The 22,814-nt window shown below is 50.5% G+C and overlaps 1 protein-coding gene across 1 annotated transcript in view; it reads right to left on the bottom strand.

Annotated features, from left to right (window-relative positions):
* The window catches only part of HOMER2 (homer scaffold protein 2), an 83,396-nt gene that overhangs the window by 19,246 nt on the left and 41,336 nt on the right, over positions 1-22,814 (bottom strand). The window contains exons 2-3 of the mRNA XM_028089401.2: positions 19,993-20,149; positions 4,630-4,761 (exon numbers count right to left, since the gene is read on the bottom strand). Coding sequence (XP_027945202.1) covers positions 4,630-4,761; positions 19,993-20,149 — 289 coding nt within the window. The remainder of the gene's footprint in view (positions 1-4,629; positions 4,762-19,992; positions 20,150-22,814) is intronic.

The raw sequence follows: 22,814 nt of genomic DNA, 5'->3' as shown, positions 1-22,814 counted from the left end.
CTCCATTCAGCAGCTCTTCCTTTCAACAGCATGTGCAAGCCCCTTCCAACGGTACTTCAGGAGGCCGAGGTACCACGTCCCATCCGGTGGGTGGACAGAACAAGCCCCGGTTTACCTCTGGGAATGTGCAGTAGCTGTTATTTTTGGAGAGCCTGTCTCAAGAGCAGAAAGTGTCCCTGTCACACTTCTGGGGACTGTGGTGTGAAGGGGTCTGTAGGATGGGAGCAGCGAAGACCAGGGTATCTATTTTCCTTCGGGGGGGGGCGGTAGAGAGAGATGTGTGTATAAAGTGTGCTTAAATGGAAGTAGCCACACCGGCGGCGTTCCTTCATCTAGCCTCGTTACAGGGTGTGATTACCGACCCTCCTCCAGGACGTGGGTGGCTGCTCTGTGGAGTCAGGAATAGGCAGCCACAGCTGTCCCCTCAGCCACACGCCTTGGGGGCCCTCAGGCCCGAGTTCCTCTCTGCCAGCTAACTGCCACGTGTCAAGACCGCCAGCCTCACTTGATGGTAATTTACCGGTGTGAGGCTAATCGTTCCCTTCACAGAGGGGGAAGAAGCTGACTCGAAACATCTTGAACAAAGGAGACATGGGCTACGCCTTGGTGACAATGGCAGGTCACGGGGCGCAGCACGGACACTCCAGCACTGCCAGAGAAGCCAGAGTGGCTCGGGAGGACAGGGCCCTCCTCCTTAATGACAGCACATTTTCCTCTGCCTGGGAAAAATGAGGAGTGGCCGCTCGGGGAGGCAGGCATGGCCTGAGGTCTCCCCGGGTCTCAGGGGCACAAGGAAGTGAACTTTAACAATATGTTCTGATTTTTGTTTTGAGTTCTCCCTACTTTCGCTTCTTTTCACTAAAAATGTTCCCCGTTTATGTCTCCTAGCTCTTCTGATTCCTCCAAAGATTGAAGAAGTTCTTCCACGCAGTGGAGAGTGATTCTGTCAGACTGTCTGGGCTTCTGGAAGGCCTGGAGCCTCGGGCGGGGTCGGGCACGCAACCTCACAGCCCGCTGGGGCCCTGCCTCCCACGGGAGCCTCTGCGCCTCCACGGGCTTTCCCAGAGCTGTGAGGCCACCAGCCAGTGGGGGAGGGGGTCCCCCCACCCCTGTCCCCGCCAGGCACTCCTTCAGAGGGAGAAGGCACCCAATCCCTGCTGCCCACTTCGGGCAGGGGTGCCGGCACCAGCTGTTCAACAAATCACCATCATACTTGCTTCCACGTCACATAAATTCTCTGATTCTCGCAACCCTTGCTCTTCCTCGTTTCAGAAAACGGCAGCTCCATCCGTCCATCCGTCAGTTTGTCCTCATCTCAGAGCCCCTGCCGCCCACCGTCCACTCACCAAGTCCCACCAGTTCAGCTCTTCGGTAGTTCCCAAGTCTCTCCAGCTCCTACTCAGGCCCTCGTCATCCGTGATCTGCACCAGAACAACCTGGTCTGCCAGGAAAATCTACCTACGATGCCAAGCTGATCAATCTGATCATTTTCCTTCTTGGCCTGAAATCCTTCACAGGCCACAGTCTCAAGTCCAGAGCTGGCCTCTGGCCACAGCCTTGCCCACCCCAAAACCCATACGCCCTGTTCACAGCCGCCCTCCTGGGGTGTCATGACTTTGCTCATGCTGCTGCTGTTACGTGGAGGATGATGGAGAAGGGACATCCTCCTCTGGGGGCATGACTTGGACTGGCTCCTTGTCCAGCGCGCTCGAGGCAGGTGGCCTGGGGTCAGGATCTGCACTGAGCCCTGCGGAAATGGCCAGGGGCCTCGGTGCCTGGGCAGGGACTGGGAAGAAGGCAAGCTGGAAGGTTAGTGACAAACAGATTTGGGAATAGGGACATCGGTGGAACCCGGGGGCCCAAGGGAACCGGAGTCTGAAAATACCCACATTCCACGTGAATGCTTGCAACTGGCTGAAAGTCTGTGTCCCCTTCAAATTCTCATGTTGGAATCCTAAGCCCCAATGTGATGGATTAGGAGGTGGAGCCGCTGAGAGGTGATGAGGTCACGAGGGGGGGAGCCCTCATCAGTGGGATTGGCACCCTTATAAGAGACCCCACAGAGCTCACTTGCTCTCTTTCCAGCATGTGAGGGCACTGTGAGAAGTTGTGGGCCCCCCCCGGCAGCTGACGGTGCTGACACCCTCCCTGATCTCAGCCTTCCAGCCCCCAGAGCTCTGAGAAACCAGCTCCTGTTGTGTATAAGCTATTCGGTGTGTGGCGTTTTGTTATAACAGCCCGAACGGGGCGCCTGGGAGGCTCAGTCATTAAGCGTCTGCCTTCGGCTCAGGTCATGGTCCCGGCGTCCTGGGATCGAGCCCTCCATCGGGCTCCCTGCTCCGTGGGAGGCCTGCTTCTCCCTCTCCCTCTCCCCCTGCTTGTGTTCCTGCTCTCACTGTCTCTCTCTCTGTCAAATAAATAAATAAAATCTTAAAAAAAAACAAAAACAAAACAAAAACCATAGCCCGAACGGACTAAGACAATGCTCCCCTGAACTCCCCACCTCCACACCAAAGGGACTCCTTAAAACCAGGGGGCAGGAAGGGCCGATCTGTGGACACCCAGTCATTCTCCTCCTGCAGGCAGCCTAGGGCCTGGGGGCCCATGTGGCCTTGACCACGCCTGCTCTCCAGGCCACCCCAACCTCTGACCTGCGGAGGGCCCACTGCCAACCACAGTGATCCAGCTTGAGGCCCCCGTTCTGCATCGCACCCCTAAGTGACCAGCCAGCTGCTTGGTGAAAAGCTGACTGCATTGGGCCCCCTCATGCAGAGCAAACAGTGACTCATCCTCACGTGACAGACACTACCGTCTGTCAAGGCTACACCGGCCCCGCTGCTCAGAGACCTGCTTAAGGTCGTCTATACCACACAGCACTGCCTCAAACCAGCAAACTCACTTCTCCGCAAACGAAATGAAGCCAAGAATTCTTGGCCCTCCCACCTCAGAGAACTCTGCGGGGTCGTCTGCTGGGACACACGCTTTCCAGCGTCGTGGGACATGGTGCTTCTCCTCGGAGGGGAATTATACTCACAATCATACCCAATGACCTAGACTCAAGAATTTTGCTTCCTTCCCTGTGTGTCAGGGCGCTGGTGAACTGGAGGGGAGGTTTTATTTATTATTAGTTTTTGAAGATTGTATGTATTTGAGAGACGGTGAGAGAGCACGAGCAGGGGGAGCGGCAGAGGGAGAAGCAAACTCCCTGCTGAGCAGCGAGCTGGACTCGGGGCTCGATCCCAGGACCCCAGGATCATGACCTGAGCCGAAGGCAGACGCTTAACCAACTGAGCCACCCAGGTGCCCCTGGAGGGGAGGTTTTGGTACCTAGGAAAAGAATGCTTCTGTGAGCAGGTGGGCACGAGAGGGATGCTCAGGGTGCCACTAGGCCATTTTGAGTCTCTGGGGCTCCTTAGGGAGTGGCATCCCCATGGAAGTACGTGGAGATGCAGAAGAGGACCGTCTGTGGGGTGTCCTCCATCAGGGGCTCATTTCTGGCTGGAGGTAGGATGGCTGCATCTGCGGGCTGGGGCCTCCTTAGAAATGTGCGTGTGTGCATAAGTGTGTACATGCGTGTGTGCACACGGCACATGCTCACGTGCTGGACAGATGCGAGGTGCAAATCTGAGGGCCCCTGCACAGTGGCTTCCTGACTTGTCTTCATCCCCCTTCTCTGAAAGCTGTCTTCAGTATACACAGGGAACCCAAGCAGCCAGGTCCATACTAAGTGACCCACTCAAGTCCCCTGGAATCTGGAATTTTGTAAACGCCTCAGGGGACGGACTACAGTCTGCATCCTCGGCACCTAGCACCGTGTTGGCCCAGCCAGAGTTCAGTAAATATGTTCACGGCAACCGTCTAGAGAGAAACAAGTCCTGAAACCGAGCTTCCTGAAGGCAGCCCGGCTCCAGCCCTTCTCTTCCCACTCTCCCTCGGATTCTCTGAGACCCTCTGACATCCTTCCCGTAAGTTCCTAGGTCCTGGAAAGCAGCCAATCTTGCTTTCAAGCAATGCCTTGTCCACACCCGCACAGGCTCTTCCAGCAGCCTACAAGGAAACCCACTCGCTCAGACAAGCCCTGGCCCCGCCAATCAGAGGCGCTCGGTCTGTTCCTGCAGACCTTGGGGTTCTCCAAGCCCGGGTTGGTCATGATCCGCTCCTCAACACCTTTCTGACGGTCCACAGAGTGTGTCCCAAGCCACTCAGAGAATCGAATCAAAGCTATGAATCCTTTCCCCAGAAAAAAAAAGCGACCCACACTCCAAACACTGTGTGACGTCGTAAGGGGTGCAGGGACTCCAGGGCGGGAGCTGCTTGCTGTAAGCATTCAGCAGCACCTCCCTCTGCTACCGGGCACACGCGGGGCACAGGGATCAGGGGGGCCCCACGTGGGAAAGGAACCACCGGCAGAGCGGTTTGCTGGGGCTGCGACCTCGGGCTCTGCAGGAACACGTGTCACGTGAGCTTTCCTTCCCCAAAGACGCCTCCACTTCGACGGACCTGGGGTCTCTAAAAGGTCATCTGGTCGGGCAGCCCTGCGGCGCCGGAAGGGCTAAAATCAAAGAGTGGAGAGGAATCCTGCTCGGCAGCGGCGCCGCTCAGACCCCCGGCATCCAGGGACCACGTTACCTTTGTCAGCTGCTGCTCTGAGGAGAACCCCAGGCCAAACACCGTGTTGGCTCTGCTGTCAGCCCACTGCCCGAACTTCTGCGACGTCTTGGTGAAGGTCATATTGGGTGTGATGGTGCTGTTTATAATCACCTGCGGGAAAGAGCCAGAAGAACAGGAGGTAAACACTGGATCTGACACGGACGGAGTGCCTTACAAAGTCTTGGGCTGGTGCAGCTAGTGCCCAACATGCGCACCCCCCTCTGCCGCACCTGGCCCTAGGTCCTCCCAGCACAGCCCATGCTGACTCAGACACACAACCACGGTAAGCGGTAATTTCAGAGACTCGAAAACAGACAGTCGCTCTGAAATAAGATCTCACAGTCAGGAGGAGAAAGTCTGCCCTAAGGAGAGAATAGTATCCCAAACTGCTGTTTATTTCCTCAAAGCTTGCGCACATCAACGGCCCTTATGGCCACTAGCCACGCCGCCCACTCTCGGAGGAACTGCGCTGTGCACTTTTTTAAGCACCTGGAGCCACCGTGTGCAGCCTGAACAACTTAGAACCTCTGTCAGCGATGGGGGCTCGCTGTTTCCCGACAAGAAGGAGAAGGTATGCTCCCATCGGGATAATCTGTGGAGGGTTAATTGACAAAGAAAGTGACGGTAGAGGTCAGAGCTGGGTACAGAGAAGCTGTCGGCCATGGTGCAGGGACTGGGCGCTAAACGTTGCCCCCTCCTTGGCCTAAAAGGATGGGGGGAGGAAGAGGTTACAGGCTGGAAGGCCAGAGCCACGGACAGCAGGCTGTCTAGACATACCATCTACGCACGGCATCCCACCGGTGGGGAGCCAGCGGAACAGATACCCTCGCTTCTCCCCCGTGGTCTCCTGCCACCAACCAGCCCCAACCAGAAGCCAGAGGCCCCGTGGACCCAGGGCTGGAGGCTGCAGATCAGCCTCTTGGAGACCAGAGCAGGGTGGCAAGGGCGCAGAATGAAGCTGGAGGCGTAAAAAGAGAATATCCAGCACGTGGCGTGTTCACGCATCAATATCTACTGAGCATCTCTCTACCTGTCAGGCGGTCTGTTAACCAAAGACAAGAGATGGATGAGTCAGGGCTCCCGATCCTCCCGTTGCAGGAAGTCAGGGAGAGGGCAGAGACATGTCAATAAATAATCCCCGAACGACTGATAAGTGTTAGTAAATAATCAACGATAGGCTCACTCTGGCAGAAACCCTTCGAAGCGCCACTGATAATTGCATTTTTTTTTTACAAACTGAAGGTTTGTGGCAACTCTGCGTCAAGCAAGTCTGTTGGCGCCATTGTCCCAACAGCATTCGCTCAGTTCGTGTCTTGGCGTCACATTTGGACTATTCTTGTAATATTTCAAACATTTTCAATTAGTGCGCTTGTGATGGTGATCTGTGATCGCTAACTGCAACTCACCAAAAGCTCAGGGGACAGTTAGCATTTTTTTGCGATGAAGCATTTTTTTAGTGAAGGTGTGTACTTCTCTCAAACGTCATACTATTGCAGGCTCAGCACCCAGCAGCAGGGTGTAAACATACAATTATACTTCCTCGGGAAACCACAACACTCACTGGACGCGCTTTATTGTGACATTTACTTTATTGCAGTGGTCTGGAACCGAAGCCACAGTATCTCTGAGGTGTGCCTGTAAACATTCTAAAGGATGAATCTACTAGGAGTTTTACTTATTAAGGAAATGTGTGTTCTCAACAGTCAACTCTGAACACTTACAACTGATAAAACAGGGAAGAGAAAACGCTGACTAGCATGGCCTGGCTTTCCATGGTAGGAACTTCAATTATTTTGCTGAAGGACAGACCTTCTGGACACAGATTCTTACCTTAACTAATAAAGAGAGCCAGGCAGGGAGTTACAGTCACCTCTAGAAACAGAGGTATCATTGCTATGTGCACATGAAAACACCCGTTTTTGTTTCTTTTTTAAAGATTTTATTTATTTGAGAGAAACAGTGAAAGAGAGAGCACAAGCAGGGGGAGAGGTGGATGGAGAGGGAGAAGGAGACTCCCCGCAGAGCAGGGAGCCCGATGCGGGACTCGATCCCAGGACCCTGGGATCATGACCTGAGCCAAAGGCAGACGCTTCACCAACTGAGCCACCCAGGCGCCCCCCCTACTGAGTTTTCTAAGAAGGCATTAGCTCAAGTATAAACCTTGTTTATGTGGCAAAATAACTTCTGGAAGTTAATACTAAAAGCAGCAATTACTATTTATTGAGCACGTCTTGAGTGCTTTACTTGTATCAGCCCACGTGAGCCTGTGAGGCGGGACTATCCCCTCCATGTCACCGAAGAAGAAAAGGACCTGGTAAGGAGCAGAGCCTAGAGAGAAAACTCGGAACCTCTATACAACGTGCTTCTTGTTCTGTACCAGACGACCTCCCTCGGTCCCCACCCGGGAGAGTTCGGGACACCTCCACTGCACTCCGGGTTCTTTCCCTCTGACCGTGATAACTCCTGGAAGACCAAAGTCCACGTGAGTGAAGACATGTGATCAAGCATTTTTCAGATAACTGGATGCAAGCAGGGCGGGTCCAGAGCTCTGCCCGAGTCACCTGACACTATCAGAGAGAGGGGCGGGGGGAGTGGGGCGTGGAAAATGTGACCTAAACCGGGGGCAAGCGTAAAGGAATGCTTCAGGGACCACGGAGGTTGGCTGGGGTCTGGCTCAGCTCCCAGGCGGGACTGAAACGGTGGAATCAAAGCAGGCCTAGGGCAGGCGTTGTGGCGGGCGCTGGATCAGAGTAGATCACGCGATCCCAGAGAGCCAACCCCGGTCAGCTCCGAGTTACCAGAATCCTGGGAGGGCAAAGCAATCACCAGACTCATTCAGAAACCTGGATTCATTCTAGATCTTTGTGCTCCTGTGCCTCTAGGTCAGCCTCCACATCCCCTCCCCAAAGCCCTCTTGAAAGGCAGAGGACAGAGATGGCGCAGAGTATAGGACACAACTCTGAAGCCCGCCCCAAACACGCTGTCCTGGGGTCAGTCAGGCTGGAATAATAAAGGCGAGGGCCCCCGGTATTTCTTTGCAATGAATACCTCCTAGGGCACTTTTTCACACAGTCTTCTATCTCATCCCCATTTTTACAGATGGGAAAACTAAGGCTCAACAAAGTCAAATGACATGTTCAAGGTCACACAACTAATAAGTGGTTAAAAGGAAAATAATGTACGTACTACTTACAAAGCGATGATGAACTGGTTTCAAGAGCTAAATCTGTATCCTGTTTGGGGGTTCATTCAGCTTCTCAAATCTGTAGACTGGATTTTCTTTTTTTTGGAAAATTCTCAACCATTCTACGAATATTGCTTCTGCTCCGTCTTCTCGCCTCTCCTCTGGGACTCCAAGTACTCAAATGGTAGACCTCCTGAGTGCATCCAACACGGTTTATGTTCTTACCAGTTTTTCACCCTGATTCTTGGTTCTGTTTTGATCTGGTTATGTTCTATCGGTCTGTCCTCCAGCACACTAATCCTGGCTACTGATATATCCCATCTGCTGCTAAACCGAGTCATTGAACTCTTAATTTTAGACTTTGCATTTTTTTAGTTCTAGAATGTCCATTTGATTCTTAAAAAAAAAACAAAACATTTGAAGTCTTGGGGGGATATCCTCCTTCCTGTCACCTACTTTGTCCATTTTTCCCTCTATTTCCTTGACTCTATTAATTAATCGTAGTTCTTCAGAAATCCTTGATGCTGACTCTATTGTCTGGATTATTTTGGAACCTGCTCCTACTAATCTGGGTTTTGCTTCTCTTGATTCTACGCATATGGTCTTGCCTTTCTGGGGGTCCAGTCCTTTTTCACTGTACGGTGGGAGATGGGTATGAAAGAACTTGTTAGGATTCCACGTAACATTATTGCCTGTAAAAGAAAGTTTCCCCCTTTTGTCCGCAGGGAAGTAGGGAATATAGGAAATCCCTATTTCGCTCGGGGACGGAGCTGGGTCAGGGCCCGGTTTCCGTTCTGGTGAGGCTCACTGGGCCTCTGCCTCACCTCTGTTTTTAGAGCAGGCCCATGAGGGCTTTCAGTTGGGAGCCTGGCAGGTCTTTATCTCCTCTTCCCCGAAAGACTTTAGGAGATTCCGTTCTGTCCATCAGAGCTCCTCAGCTTTGCTCTGTAGCCTCCCAAATTTTAACCTCCAAATTCGGCAAACCTTCGAAGGAGAAACTGCCCATGTGTCTGGGGCCACTCATCCCCAATTCTGTCACTCAAGCTCCAAAATCCCTGTTGATCTGTATTTTCCCAAGGGCCAAGCATGGGTTTTCAGCCTTCAGCTCCTCCCACATTGGCGAGTGCCCTCCCCAGGGGAGGGGGCAGAGAGAGGCCCAGCGTCGGTTCCCCACTCTCTCTGGGGCTTTCATGCCTTTGCTGTTCTTTTCCAGACCCCTTGGCAAGGTCTTCGCTTTCTAAGCACTGTAAATATGAGGGAAATTTTACTCGACCTTTCAGAAACATTCAGCCTGTCCCTTTGGACCAGCGTGCACCTGCCGTTCGGCCACTGTCTTGCGGGGAAGCCAGCCGTGGTCTGAAGCCCCTCTGGCCTCCACTGCTGCTTGCTCTGGGGGCTTCTCTCCTCCCCCAGCAGCGCCCGTCAGCAGCCAGGCCTAGCAAATGCTCCCGGCAGAAAAGAGCTGCCAACTGCCATTGTCGTTGTCATTTCTAGCAGTCCTCACCTCTCTGGAATTTTAGTCCCTCGTGTCCATGGTGTTTCTACGGTTTTCTTAATGCCTGCCTGCCTTCCTTCCTTCCTTTCTTCTTTTAAGATTTTATTTCTTTGAGAGAGAGAGACAAAGAAAGAGCATGAGTGATGGGGGCAGAGGGCAGAGGGAGAAGCAGACTCCCCACTGAGCAGGAAGCCTGACCTGGGAACTCGATCCCAGGACCCCGGGATCATGACCTGAGCTGAAGGCAGATGCTTCACCGACTGAGCCACCCAGGCGCCCCTCTCCAACACCTTTTGACTGTTGTTGTCTGGGTTCTGCTCTCAGCTGCCAGAAGGACCGCTGCGTGCTGGAATGTATAATTTACTCAAAAGTGGAAGTGCTGACTCTGGGAAAGTTCAAAGAGATGCAATTTACTACGTGTCTCAGGTGACATTTTCTGCTGTGGGAAGCATGCAACCTCGCACAGGTTGCTATTTATATCAAGAAGCAAAACTGTACTGCGAGGCACCAATCTGGCTTGTTAGTATGACTTCCAGTGGGTGGCTCTGATCAGCTGCAGACATTCCTCAGAACCCCCAGGGCCCACTCCGGGCAAAGATCCCAGACCCCTAATCAACTGCCCAGCTCAGTCCTCCCCTTCTGTCACCTATGCACAAGTGTGTCAGTGGGGAGGTGTCAGAACACCCAGCCCGTGATTTAGTTCCTGACACTCCCCCCAACCTTATTCTCTTGTCTCATAAGAGAAGGGTCCAGAATTCAGCCACCCCAGATGCCTTCCTCACCCCCACCTCCAGAGGCTCCTCCTACCCACACACCTGCCCTGGGCACTCACTACCACAGACCAAGGGCAGACAGAAGGTCTATTTACTCCTAGAACATAAATTTCTGCTCCTCCAGGAACTCTTCATCAGAATATTGCAGAGGGGGAGCACAAAGTCCCCTCACTGCCTACTGACAGGCCTGCTCTGCTGTAGGATTGCTTTGACTCTGGTTACCCTCCCTCTTTCACTAGCATCAAGGGGTCTGGGCGTTTACGGAACACGGCCTACCGCGTCCCCCAAGCTGGGGGTCAAGCCCACCCCCCCCCCCACCGTGCTGCTCTTGCAATCCCTCAGGCTGGTTCCCTGCACCATGAAACACCTTGGCTGCCTCCTTACAGCTTACCAAAGGCTCTGGGGCTTCTAGAACTTTCTAGATTCAGAACAGAGGAAGATAGGGGAAGGAAAGACATCATGTACGTCTACGTTACCCATTATGTTGCCAGAGCTCACCAGAGGTAGCTGGTCTAAACCATCTCCAGGCCACACTGGCCAGCCCGTCTCTATAATCAGAGAGTCAACGGGCCTGTTATCGTCCCACGACATCTGGCGCACTGACCTTCTCAAAAGCAGCAAGACTGACATTGGGAGCAATCGAGCTGTCAAACGTGATCAAGCCCAGAGCCTCCTGCCTTCATTTCCCACCAACATGGGAACCTCATCCTGTGCTGACCAGGCTCCTGGGTAGACGGAGGCTTCCAAGGATATGCTCCTTCTGGGTATGTTTCTCCCAGGCGCCCAGATCCTTTCTGGCTACCTGCTCTTGTACCTGGAACCCACCTAATGCTTCTGTTTCTCTTGAGACTCTTTCATTCTCCCCCACCTGCATGAGGGAGCGAAAGAAGGCAGACCCCCGTGAAAAGCTCTTCTGTCTGCTCCGGGGAGTGCCTGGTGCAGCTATGCAGGAGGGACATCCTGGGGTGCAGGGAGGACATGGCTCCCAAGGGAGGCTCAGCTCAGCTCTGGGCTGGTGAATGGAGGCCTCTCTTGTGAGCCTGGAGAGAATGAGGTAGGGTGAGTCTGATGGGACAAAAGTTTCAACTCAATTTCACTGGTAATATGGAAACTGCACTGCCATTAGCATTCTATACTCACCAAACTCAGGGTCGGTCTGATGACACCAAGATGGGGCAAGGGTAGGGGACAACGGGAGCTCTCAGAGATTGGTAAAGTCACTTCGAAAAACAATGTGGCTTTCTCTGATAAAGTTAGAGATGCGCATTCCCTACCACCCAGCAATTCCACCACTAAGTACACACTGAAGAGAAATCTTTGCAGAGGTGTATCAGGAGAAATAAACCAGAATGTTCTCAGTGGCGGTGTTTGCAAAAACAAATGCCCCCCCGCCAGCGGAATGGGTACACTGGTATACTTATACAACGAAATACTATCCTGCAGCAAAAACGGACCAAGGCCGCAGCCATCAACATGCACGAATCACAAAAACAGTGTTGGCAGGTGGTCGAAGGTACAAAGGTCCTGCTGTGAGATAAATAAATATTCGGGATGGAGTGTACAACACGAGGGCTACAGCTAACGCTGACCTGTGCTAGATGGGCCAGTTGTCCAGGGTAGATCCTACGAAGGCTCATCACAAGGAGAAACTCTTCCTTTATGTTGTATCTATATGAAATGATGGGTGGTGGCTGAACCCACTGAGGAACCCATTTCACAATATATGAAAATCAAACCATCATGCCATACGCCCTAAGCTTAGTGATGTAGATCAATGATCTCTCAATAAAACTGGGGGGAAAAAAACAACATTAAGCAAAAAAATTAAAAAGGAAGTCACAAAAGGAGATACACAGTATGGGTCACCAGTGGGGCTGTATTTATATAAACGTCAAAAACAGGCAAAACTAAATAATATATTATTTAGGGCAAGAGTCAACAAACTCTAGCCCACAGGCCAAAGCCAGCCTGTATTCTATTTTTGTAAATAAAGCTTTATTGGCACACAGCCACACCCATTCCTTTCCATATCGGTCTACGGCTGTTTTCTTGCCACAAGAGAAAAGCTGAATAGCTAGACAGAGACTGTGCAGTTCATTAAAAAAAATTATTCTAAGGCCCTTTAGAGAAAAATGTTGCCAACCTCTGGTTTAGGAATACACACAGGCGGCAAAACCATAAAGAAAATGAAAGGACCACTTAATACAAATTTCAAGAGAGTGGGATCCTCTTGAGGGGCATAAAATTAGGGACAGGCCTAATTAGAGACATGGGGCAGGCAGACAGAGGAGCGCACGCTTTACTATCAGGCATTAAACAGTAAGGATGCTGCATGTAAACATCCTGGGGAACAGGCTTCAGTGGGAGCTCCTGTCTCCTATACACACCTCCTGCCTCTTTTGTGAGTGATCTCGGGAACTTGCACAGAGGAAAAGCAGAAGACTCCCTAGTCGAAGCCCCAGCTCCCACAGGCCCCTGGGACCAAGTTCTCAGAAAATGCGCACGTGTGTCAGCAAGAGCTTCATGGAAGAAGTCAGAGCTCGGCCCCTCCAGTCTCCAGCCCCGGCTCTGGACTCAGAGGAAGCCGCTCGGCACAAGATGGGAGATATCCCTGGATTCCTCTCCAAGGAAAAGTTGTTCCCAAACCCGGGGGGATGCAAGATGGAAAACCCTAAAATTTTCTACAAGACGTTGGGACTGAGGGACAGACATGTTGCCTGCTTCCAGAGCAGCAATTCATGGGTGCTTTTTTTCTTGTTTTCTTTTACACCACAATCAGGGAAGAAAAGAAACCAACATCCACTGAAAACCTACTGTGTGCCGAGACCCTTCCATATGTTGGCTCCCTTAACAGAAGGTGCTCTGCTTGATCCGAAAGAGGAAACTGTAAGGACGAGGGGGAGGAGGGGGCCTGGCTGTGCGCTTGAAAGCAATTGCACGTTCCCAGAAGGAAATACCGAGTCAGGGTTTCAGACGCTTCCATCCTGCAAACAGTCCCGATTCAGCGGTCCTGGCTCCACAGCACGGGCGGCTAAGTATGTGCAGAATGGATGACCTCAGAGGGCTCTTCCCACAGAGGTTTCTGTGATCCTATAAATAACAGACGCAAGGGCAGCAGAGCCATCCAGAGCCCTGGGGAGAAACACCTGCTCTGGGGGAGCGGCAACCGCAGGCGAGGCGCTCTCACCCGAGGAGGGCCGCGCTGAGCTCAGTCTGCAGATGCCAACAGCGCAATGCAACCAAGGCCCCCGGAGGCTCAGTGAACAAATGCTCTGGGAAGGCAGTGTGCCTTCACGGCGGGGTTGGCTGTTCTGCCCAAAAACTCGCCACAAATCATCCGGCTGTTGGCATGAGGCTGGTGGCGATGGCATGGCTCACGCCTATGCTCTGGGAAGCTGGGAGCTGTGACGTGCCCTCGAGGGGCTCCCACCTGGCCACGCACGGGTGACATTCTGAGGTTTGGGTCCTGGGTCCCTCTTGGCGTGGACCCGACCCATGCCCACTGTCCTGGGGCCACGGCACAGCTGCCGCAGGGCTAGGGAGGGCATGCCCGGGTCTGGCCTGGTCACCCAGCGCCTATCCCTCGCCCTTCTGCAATGCAGCCCAGTCTGGCGTGGGGCTGCAATTCCAGCGATGAGCCGGGCCTGGGCCCCAGTCCTCAGAGAGTGCAGGGCCCTGGCGCCTCATGCACAGAAATGGATCCACATAACCCGCCCCCCCGCCCGAGTTGGAGCGACTCCCGCCCAGCCGTGCCTTTAGCAGCAGGTGGGACGGACACCGAAGTCTTTTCCCTGAGAAGAAGAAAATGCCTCGTGTTTCAAGAATGAAGAACAGGTCTGTGTACAGGTTTCTCCTCTGATGAACAGCACCGATTGCTCTTAGGGGAAGGACAGGCCTTCTGCATCCTTCTGCAAGCAGAGCGTGACAAATGCTTGGATGGGGCCTGGGAACTTGCTGTGCCCTGGAGTGGGGCGACAGCTGCCGGGGCTGCTGGCTCGCCTCCTCCCTGGATGGGGAGCCCGTGTGCCGCGCGCAGCCTGTGGTTGACTCAGCGGCTGAGGCTGCTGTGGTCGCTGCTCCCGGTGACCTCCAAGACCCCTGCACACCAGCAGCTTATGACTGAAGCACATCCCCTTCTTCATGTGGGAGGGGCAGCTGGCTGAGGGGCATTAAGAAGAGGCTCAAGGCTGAAAGGGGAACCCTCCTACGCTGTTGGCGGGAATGCAAGCTGGGGCAGCCACTCTGGAGAACAGTATGGAGGTTCCTCAAAAAGTTGAAAATAGGGCTACCCTACAACCCAGCAATTGCACTATTGGGTATTTACCCCAAAGACACAGATGTAGTGATCCGAAGGGGCACATGCACCCCGATGTTTATAGCAGCAATGTTAATAGCCAAACTATGGAAAGAGTGAAGATGTCTATATATGTGTGGATACACACACACACACACACACACACACACACACACAATGGAATATTATGCAGCCATCGAAAAATGAAATCTTGCCATTTGCAACGACGTGGATGGAACTAGAGGGTGTTATGCTGAGCGAAATAAGTCAATCAGAGAAAGACAAGTATCATATGATCTCACTGATATGAGGAATTTGAGAAACAAGACAGAGCATCATAGGGGAAGGGAGGGAAAAATGAAACAAGATGAAACCAGAGAGGGAGACAAACCGTAAGAGACTCTTAATCTCAGGAAACAAACTGAGGGCTGCTGGAGTGGTGGGGGGTGGGAGGGATGGGGTGGCTGGGTGATAGACATTGGGGAGGGTATGTGCTATGGTGAGCGCTGTGAATTGTGTAAGACTGTTGAATCACAGACCTGTACCCCTGAAACAAATAATACATTATATGTTTAAAAAAAAAGAGAAGATAGTAGGAAGGGAAAAATGAAGGGGGGGAAATCGGAAGGGAGGACAAACCACGAGAGACGATGGACTCTGAGAAACAAACTGAGGGTTCTAGAGGGGAGGGGGTGGGGGATGGGTTAGCCCGGTGATGGGTATTAAGGAGGGCACAGATTGCATGGAGCACTGGGTTTTATACGCAAACAATGAATCATGGAACACTATATCAAAAACTAATGATGTAATGTATGGTGACTAACATAATGAAATAAAATTGAAAAAAAAAAAAGTAAGAATGAAGAATAAGTATTTCTTGAGGCAACTGCTAACTCCATTTTAAAGATGAGCTTTCATCTGATTAATTATATAAGAAAACAGAAGACAATAGACTCATTTAACTTGAATTTGTTTAAATAGTTGGACTGGCATAAGATTTAATGAGGCCCCTTTTTGAGGAGTATTTAAAATTATAATTTTTGTTAAAAGAATATTTGTTGAGGTCCAATAAATCTGTTGCATACAAAAAAAGAAGAAGAAGAAGAAGAAGAGGCTCAAGGCCATGGAATTGATTTGGTCAGGCCAATGGAGAGAGGCAGGACCCAGGCCCGAGACCTGCCCAAGATCAGAGGTACAAGTCCTGTGCCAAAAGAGCTCCAAAGGCTAAAGACATCTGACCATCGGCCACCTCAGTTCAGATCAACATTTGGGATCGAAGTCCTAAGACAAAGCGGTGACCACTGTCTGGTGTTCTGTGCTCTGGTTCTCACAGCAGGAAACTTGCCCACCCACCCACCCTTGCCCTGAGCGTCAGTCATGGTAATTCAGTGACAAAGGTCCCGACATCCCCACCATGCTGGACCTCCTGCTCCCTCACAGGCACCTCCTTTTGCAGAACTAGGGCCCTGTCACAGCCCCTGTGCCACAGCAGTAAGGTTGGAACCCTGGGCGGGCTCCAGGGGTGCCAGGAGGGGTGGACAAGATCCTCGGGCTCCATCTCTGAATTCCAGTGGCTCCCCTGGTGAGGTTCCCACTCTGTAAGTAAGTGACTCTATAACTCGACAGGTCCCCCACACTGATCCTGAATTGGCTCTGTTCTGCAGCTCCGGGGTCAGCCCCTGCCTACACACACACACATCCATCTGATTTCTCTTAGCTGGCTCATTTGGCTCGCACCCCAACTGTCACAGCCTTCAGAAACTGCAGAGCTGGACGATACAGCGGCTGACACTTTGACACATTACTAAAAGCCCAGCTAACAGGACTAAAGCACTTTCTCGAAGAAAATCATTTTATCTATATTTAAGCCCAATATATCCTTGGATAACTCAACTGACGAAAGTGCAAACCCAGCTCAAGGACAGCAGATGAAGTGACAGCTTCTAAAGATAAAAGAAAGCAGGTCAGCTTGATGCACCACCCCTATCAGAACATCCTGGCAAGAGGCAAGGCGATTCCAGCTCAGAAGCAGAGAAGGGAAGAGGTAATTCAACTGTGGTATCACCATGTCTCCCAGAAGAAAATGATGATGATGATGATGATGATGATGATGATGATGATGATGATGGCCACCTTGGAGATATTCACTCATCAAACCTGAGCTGCCTACCTACTAGGTGCCAGGCACTTTCACACTTGCTCCGCACTCACCAGAACCCTGCCACGTCTCATCCTGCTTGCTTGGAGGAGAAAACCAGCCCCTGCCTCTCCCTAGACATATTTGCAGACCAGCTATTGCTATCTGAACACGGAAGAAGATCACACTGCTTGTGTGACGTCGTGTCAGACAGCTCCTCTACCAGCCGGGGGCAGCCAGCTCCAACCCAAGTGCTAGGAAGCTGCTGTCCTAGGGACTGGCCACAGGAACTGGCCTGCCAAGCCTCAATGGCACTGTGAGTTTGCCGGGGCGACTGCCTATCCTTGACCTCAACTGTGAAATGAGGACTTCTGGGCTCCCTTCCTGCACAGGAGGAAGGGTTGTAGCAACTGGAAGCAAGAGACAGAGGATCGAGGGGCCCAGCCAACTTTATCTGCAGTTTTCGCTACGCTGAGAGAACACAGCCGGAAGGGGGAATTTTGTTTTAAGACAAGGAGCCTCGTCAAGAGATCAGGAGGCACCAGCAGGCTCTCACAGCTTCCCTAGAGGACATTCCAAGGGAGGCTTCTCTGTGCCTTCTGCTCTGTGGCCCGAGAGAAGCAAGAAGCCTCCAACCAGGCCCCATTCTACTGCCCAACGCCCCACTCCCCTGCTTCTGACAGCCTCGGGATGCTGGCCTACAGGCAGGAGGGGGGGAGCCGGTCAGAAAGCTACTAAAAGCTTTGAGCAAATGAAAAAGTGCTCAACATCCCTCCTCATCAGCAAAATGCAAGTTGAAACCACAGTGAGATAGCACCTCACACCTGTCAGAACGGCTAGTACTAAAAAGACAAGAGGGGCACCTGGGTGGCTCAGTCCGTTAAGCACCTGACTCTTAGTTTCGGCTCAGGTCATGATCTCAGGGTCATGGGTTGGAGCCCCATGTTGGGCTCCGTGCTCAGTGGGGAGTCTGCCTGGGATTCTCCTCCTCTGCCCCCGCCCCCACCCTGCTCATGCGCTCGCTCTCTCTCTCTCATAAATAAACCTTAAAAAAAAAAAAAAAGACGGGAAAAAACAGGTGTTGGCGAGGATGTGGGGAAAAGGGGACCCTCGTGCACTGCTGGTGGGAAGGTAAATTGGTGCGGCTACTGTGGAAAACAGTATGGAGTTTCCTCAAAAAATTAAAACTAGAACTACCCTATGATCCAGTAATCCACTACTAGGTCTTTACCCAAAGAAAACAAAAACACTAATTCAAAAAGATACACACGCCTATGTTTATTGAGCATTATTTACAGTAGCCAATGTATGGGAAGCAACCCAAGTGCGCACCCCCCCACAGATGAATGGATAAAGAGCATGTGCATATATGCACAATGGAATATCACTCAGGCATAAAAAAGAATGAGACCTCACTATCTGTGACAACATGGATGGACCTAGAGGGTATTATGCTAAGTAAAACAAGTCAGACAAAGGCAAATACCGTATGATTTCACTCACATGTGGAATCTGAAAGACAAACGAACAAACAAAAAACAGAACAAACTGATGGTTGTCAGAGGGGAGGCAGGTGGGAGGGATGGCTGAAATATATAAGGGCCATTAGGAGGTACAAACTTACAGTTTTAAGATAAATAAGTCATGCGGATGAAAAGTACAGCACAGGGAATATAGTCAATAATATTGTAAAAATGTTCAGTGACAGATGGTGACTACACTTATGATGAGCACTGGGTGAGGTACGGAATTGCTGAGTACACTGTGCACCTGAAGCTAATATAACACTGCATGTTAATTATACTTCAATTTAAAGAAAAAAACTTTCAGGACAAGTTATGGTCTTAAAACAAAACATTAGGCATAAGTGTGAGGCATTTCAAAAGCAGGCTCACTGACCAACTAAAAAGGGAATGAATTTGTGCTTTTCCTTTTTTTTTTTTTTAAGCCCAAACTGATAGGGAATGAAAATGGGGAGGTGGTTTAGGGGGCAAGTAGGGGAATTCAGCTTCAGATACCCTGAATTTCATTTTCTTTTTTTATAAGTGACTTTGTTTATTTATCTAATTATTTTAAGTAAACTACCTCCAAATTGGGGCTTGAACTCATGATCCCAAGATTTTTTTTTTAAAGATTTATTTATTTATTTGAGAGAGCGAGAATGAGAGAGACAGAGAGCACATGAGAGGGGGGAGGGTCAGAGGGAGAAGCAGACTCCCTGCCGAGCAAGGAGCCCGAAGCGGGATTCGATCCCCGGACTCCAGGATCATGACCTGAGCCGAAGGCAGTTGCTTAACCAACTGAGCCACCCAGGCGCCCCCTCACGATCCCAAGATTAAGAGTCATGCTCCACCAATTGAGCGGCCAGGTGCCCCAGATACACCGAATTTCTGGTGACAGCAGATAATGTAAATTGTAAAACTGTCCAGCTGGATGAACACCAATTAAAGACAGAAAAATTATACTGCATCAAATCTTTCTTTTTTTTTTGTTAACTTGATGATACTTCTGTTGACGTCCCTTCTTTATTCTGCCCCCATAGCAACGAGGCAAAAATATCAAGGAAGACGGCAGAATAATACAAGTACCTGGAAAAAAATGTATTTCAACAAATTCTCCAAAATCTTCTAATCAAGTTTGATTTTCAGGAATAACAACACCAAACCAGACTAGATATAATACTCAGTGCTGGGAAGAGTGTAACACACCGGCATTCTCACGCACGCTAGATAAACAGACTCTTCAGGGAGCAACTTGGTCACATCCATCACATGCCATGAATAAACAGTTACTATCTCGGCCTACAGTGTTTGATTAATTCCAGGAATCAATCCTAAGGAAATACCCAAAAGAAAGCAATAGGTATGTGATGAATGAATGGGAGTATTCGTTGTATAAAGATGCTCATTACCTAGAACAGGAAAAAACTGGAAGCCACTGACAAATGCAACCATGAGGGGAGAGATTAAGAACATTATAGGCCCTCAGTGGAACAGTTACACGGGCATTAAAATACTAGTTACGAAGACAACGTGGTAACAGGGAAATCTTTTTTTTTCCCCATTTGCCGTAATTTTAAGTGAAAAAAAAAAAAAGCAGGGTGTGTCATTATACCAACCAACGTCATGATTGTAAGAGTAACATCTGTGTTAAAGCGGCAGGATTTGGGTACATCCTTTGCCCACCACTTTGAAATATATCGTACTGATTTTTTTTTTTTTGGAAGATTTTATTTGAGAGAGTGAGCGGGAGGGAGAGGGAGAGAGAATCTGAAGCAGACTCTGCACTGAGTGCAGAGCCCGACGCGGGGCTCGATCCCAGGACCCTGAGATCATGACCTGAGCCGAAACCAAGAGTCAGACGCTTAACGGACTGAGCCACGCAGGTGCCCCTGTATCATACGGCTCTTGATGAGAAGGCGGCAACTGGGAATGTTAACCTCAGCCTCTGGGGTGGTACCTTGGCCCCATCCACGCTGATGATGCGATAGCTATTCCTGGTGACATCGTAGAAGTAGGAAACGGTGACTGCCTGCTTGCTAGCAGGCACCCAGTTCTTCTTGGTGCTGGGGTCGATCTGGAAGACGTGCGCCCGCGTAGTGAAGATGGGCTGTTCTCTGCAGGAGGAGAGAAGGGTGCGTGAGCCGACAGAACAGGACTTCGTGTGTCATGTATGACTTCTCGCCCCACCCCCTGCTGTCCCCAAAGATCTTAATAGCTTATTGAGAGAGATACATATGCATGAGGACAATTAAAATAAGAAAAGGGGAAGAAGAGACTCCAGCACAGGAGTTACGGACACCCAATCCACCCCGGCTGTGGGCAACTGGCTTAATGAGCGATTTGCTCTTAATGCTGCTCTTCGTCCAGTGTCCTTGCGTCCTGTCAAGCATCCTGGTCCCGTTCTGACATCCTGCTGGCATTCTCGGGCTTTTGCGATACATTTATTTTGGGGGATTCTGCCACAATTTTAGGATTTTGCAATCCATTTGCAACTTCGTAATTATATTTCTAGTAAGTACTTCTCAAATTCGCAGCACTTTACCAAGGACACGTTCATTTGTCATTGACTGAGGCTTAAAGTTTTATGTTTCCAACTTATAAACCTTTTGAGGTTTAGGAGTTTAATTCGGGAAATCCATCTCTTTTAGCTATTCCTGCCTCTGTATGGTTGTTGCTCTTTTGCTCTGCAAAAGAGCTGTAAATTCTTAATGTGATTGTGGGCCAAATGGGCACACTATCTAGGTTTCTTCTAGAAAGCAGAGAATTATTTCGATCTTGACAATAAGCATCAAGAAATAAGGCAGATGGATAAAAAACTGAAGTGGATTACAGTGCATTTCACACTCTAAGGTATCTACCTCACAAAGGAACATAAAATGAAACACAAACTCGTTACAAAATAGACTTAATTTTAAAGAAAAGGTCTTCAGGCAGACTGGCTCAAAAATCCTTCAAGTGTTCCAAATACGATAACATGGTCAGGGGGAAGCCCCCAGGATGTAAAAGTGGCCTCATCGTTCACGAAATGCTACGGATTTAATAAGCATTTATTAGAGATAAAAACGAAACCAAAAGGTAACTCAAATTAAAAGTTTGCTTATCCCTAGTCAGGAAACTCTACCGATGTCAAAAGGGGTGACATAAAAGAATGGGGACACCCACGTGGATAGAAAAAAAAAATCAAAGGGAAAAAGTGAATTTTAAGTGTTCTGGTCTCTAGATGGAGTGGTTTTAGGCAAAGCAGTCTTTGAACCCGTTCTGCCTAGAGAAGGCTCATTACTGGAAAGAAAGCTCTTTCTTAGGAGAGAAACTTCTTCCTAGAAAAGCAATTTACTATTTGAGCCTCATGCAAAGAATACGGAGTATCGCAATGAATATCAGCATCAAGCATCAATTGTGGCTGCAGACAAGTGCAGAAACCCTTTCATGACTACTCTTCCAGGAGACTAAAAGCCAAGGACATGCTATTCGCGCTAACTCAGTGAAGCAGGTTCAAGGGGCCAGCCTTCCAGAAGAACCAACAGAAGCATTCCTTGCCACCCCCCCCCCCACCGAAACTTCCCTCCTAGATCCCAGAACAGGACAAGGGCCTCTGGGGATGTGGGTTACTTAGGACGCCTGTCTTCCCTCGACCGTGATTAGGTTCACCCACCCGCCTGATCCTAAACTGACAGCCTTCCAGCCGCAGGGTGACAGGCTGTAGAAACGAAAGGAACATTCTCACTGCGATTTCCCTGCATCTGCTGTCACCAGGGGCCAGCCTGTGGGGGAGCGTGTGTGCACAGGACTGCAAGCGCTCCTAATCAAATCCACGTGGGGACGTCTGGCATCTGGATCCCCCAGCTGTGCTACCGCCAGCCCAGGCACCATAGTTTGCTAATCATCCAAGTACAAGCACCATAAAGGAAAACACTTGCTCACATGGAATTCTCCTACTGATGCAAGAGAAGGCACTGATTGAAAGGACAGTAACTACAGAAAAGACTTTGAGAAATTCTGCAATGTATACAAATACCAAATCATGCTGTGTACCTAAAACTAACATGATGTTATATGCCAATTATACCTCGATAAAAAAAGTAATAATTGCATTGTGCTAAAGTCTGTCTGCCTCTCTCGTACAGAGCACTAACAGGTGGGGTCCACGGGTCAGGCAGGAGCCCTTGCTGGGGAAGGGGCCTGGCTTTCACACTTGCCCTCACGTCCTCCACACTGAGCAAGAGGGATTGGGTCTGGGGTTTGGCGCCCTTAGACCAGTGTTTCCGAAACCTCTGATGGAAATTAGCTGGGGCACTTCTTAAAAATACAAGTTTCTGGGCCCCAATCTACTCCCCCCCACCTAGGAAAACTTAGCTCTCCAGGGAGGGGCCTGGGGAGCTCTGTTTTTAACAAGAGCTCCAGGTGATTTTGATCCTCAAAGAAGCTTGGGAGATACCCACATGAGACATTATCAGATGATCTAGAAAAAAGATATAAGTGAGCCTATAGCCCGCATCTCTCCTCCAGAAAGACACAGCTAACTTTTACTCCAGAACCTCCTCCCACAGCCAGAAGGGGACTACGGTGAAACCATGAACAGGATTTTGGGGTGCAAAGAGTGGGGAGGCAAAGTGCTCTGGGTAGAGGCTGGGGGTGGGAAGCCTGTGTGACCAAGCACAGACTTCAAGCACTCTGTGTCCCTGAGCCTTGCGGGAGAGAGGAAGTAAGGGAAGCGGAGGGACCAGAGACAGGGCAGGAAGGACAGGGAGACGGCAGACAGTAGAGTTTCCTGACCAGGGA

The sequence above is a fragment of the Eumetopias jubatus genome, unplaced genomic scaffold (genome assembly GCF_037043125.1).
Source record: "Eumetopias jubatus isolate StellerSeaLion01/CBP00866 unplaced genomic scaffold, mEumJub1_p1.0 scaffold_7, whole genome shotgun sequence".
Classification (NCBI taxonomy): Eukaryota; Metazoa; Chordata; class Mammalia; order Carnivora; family Otariidae; genus Eumetopias; species Eumetopias jubatus.
The sequence above is the reverse complement of the archived record's forward strand: the minus strand, read 5'-3'. Positions and strand labels throughout refer to the sequence as shown.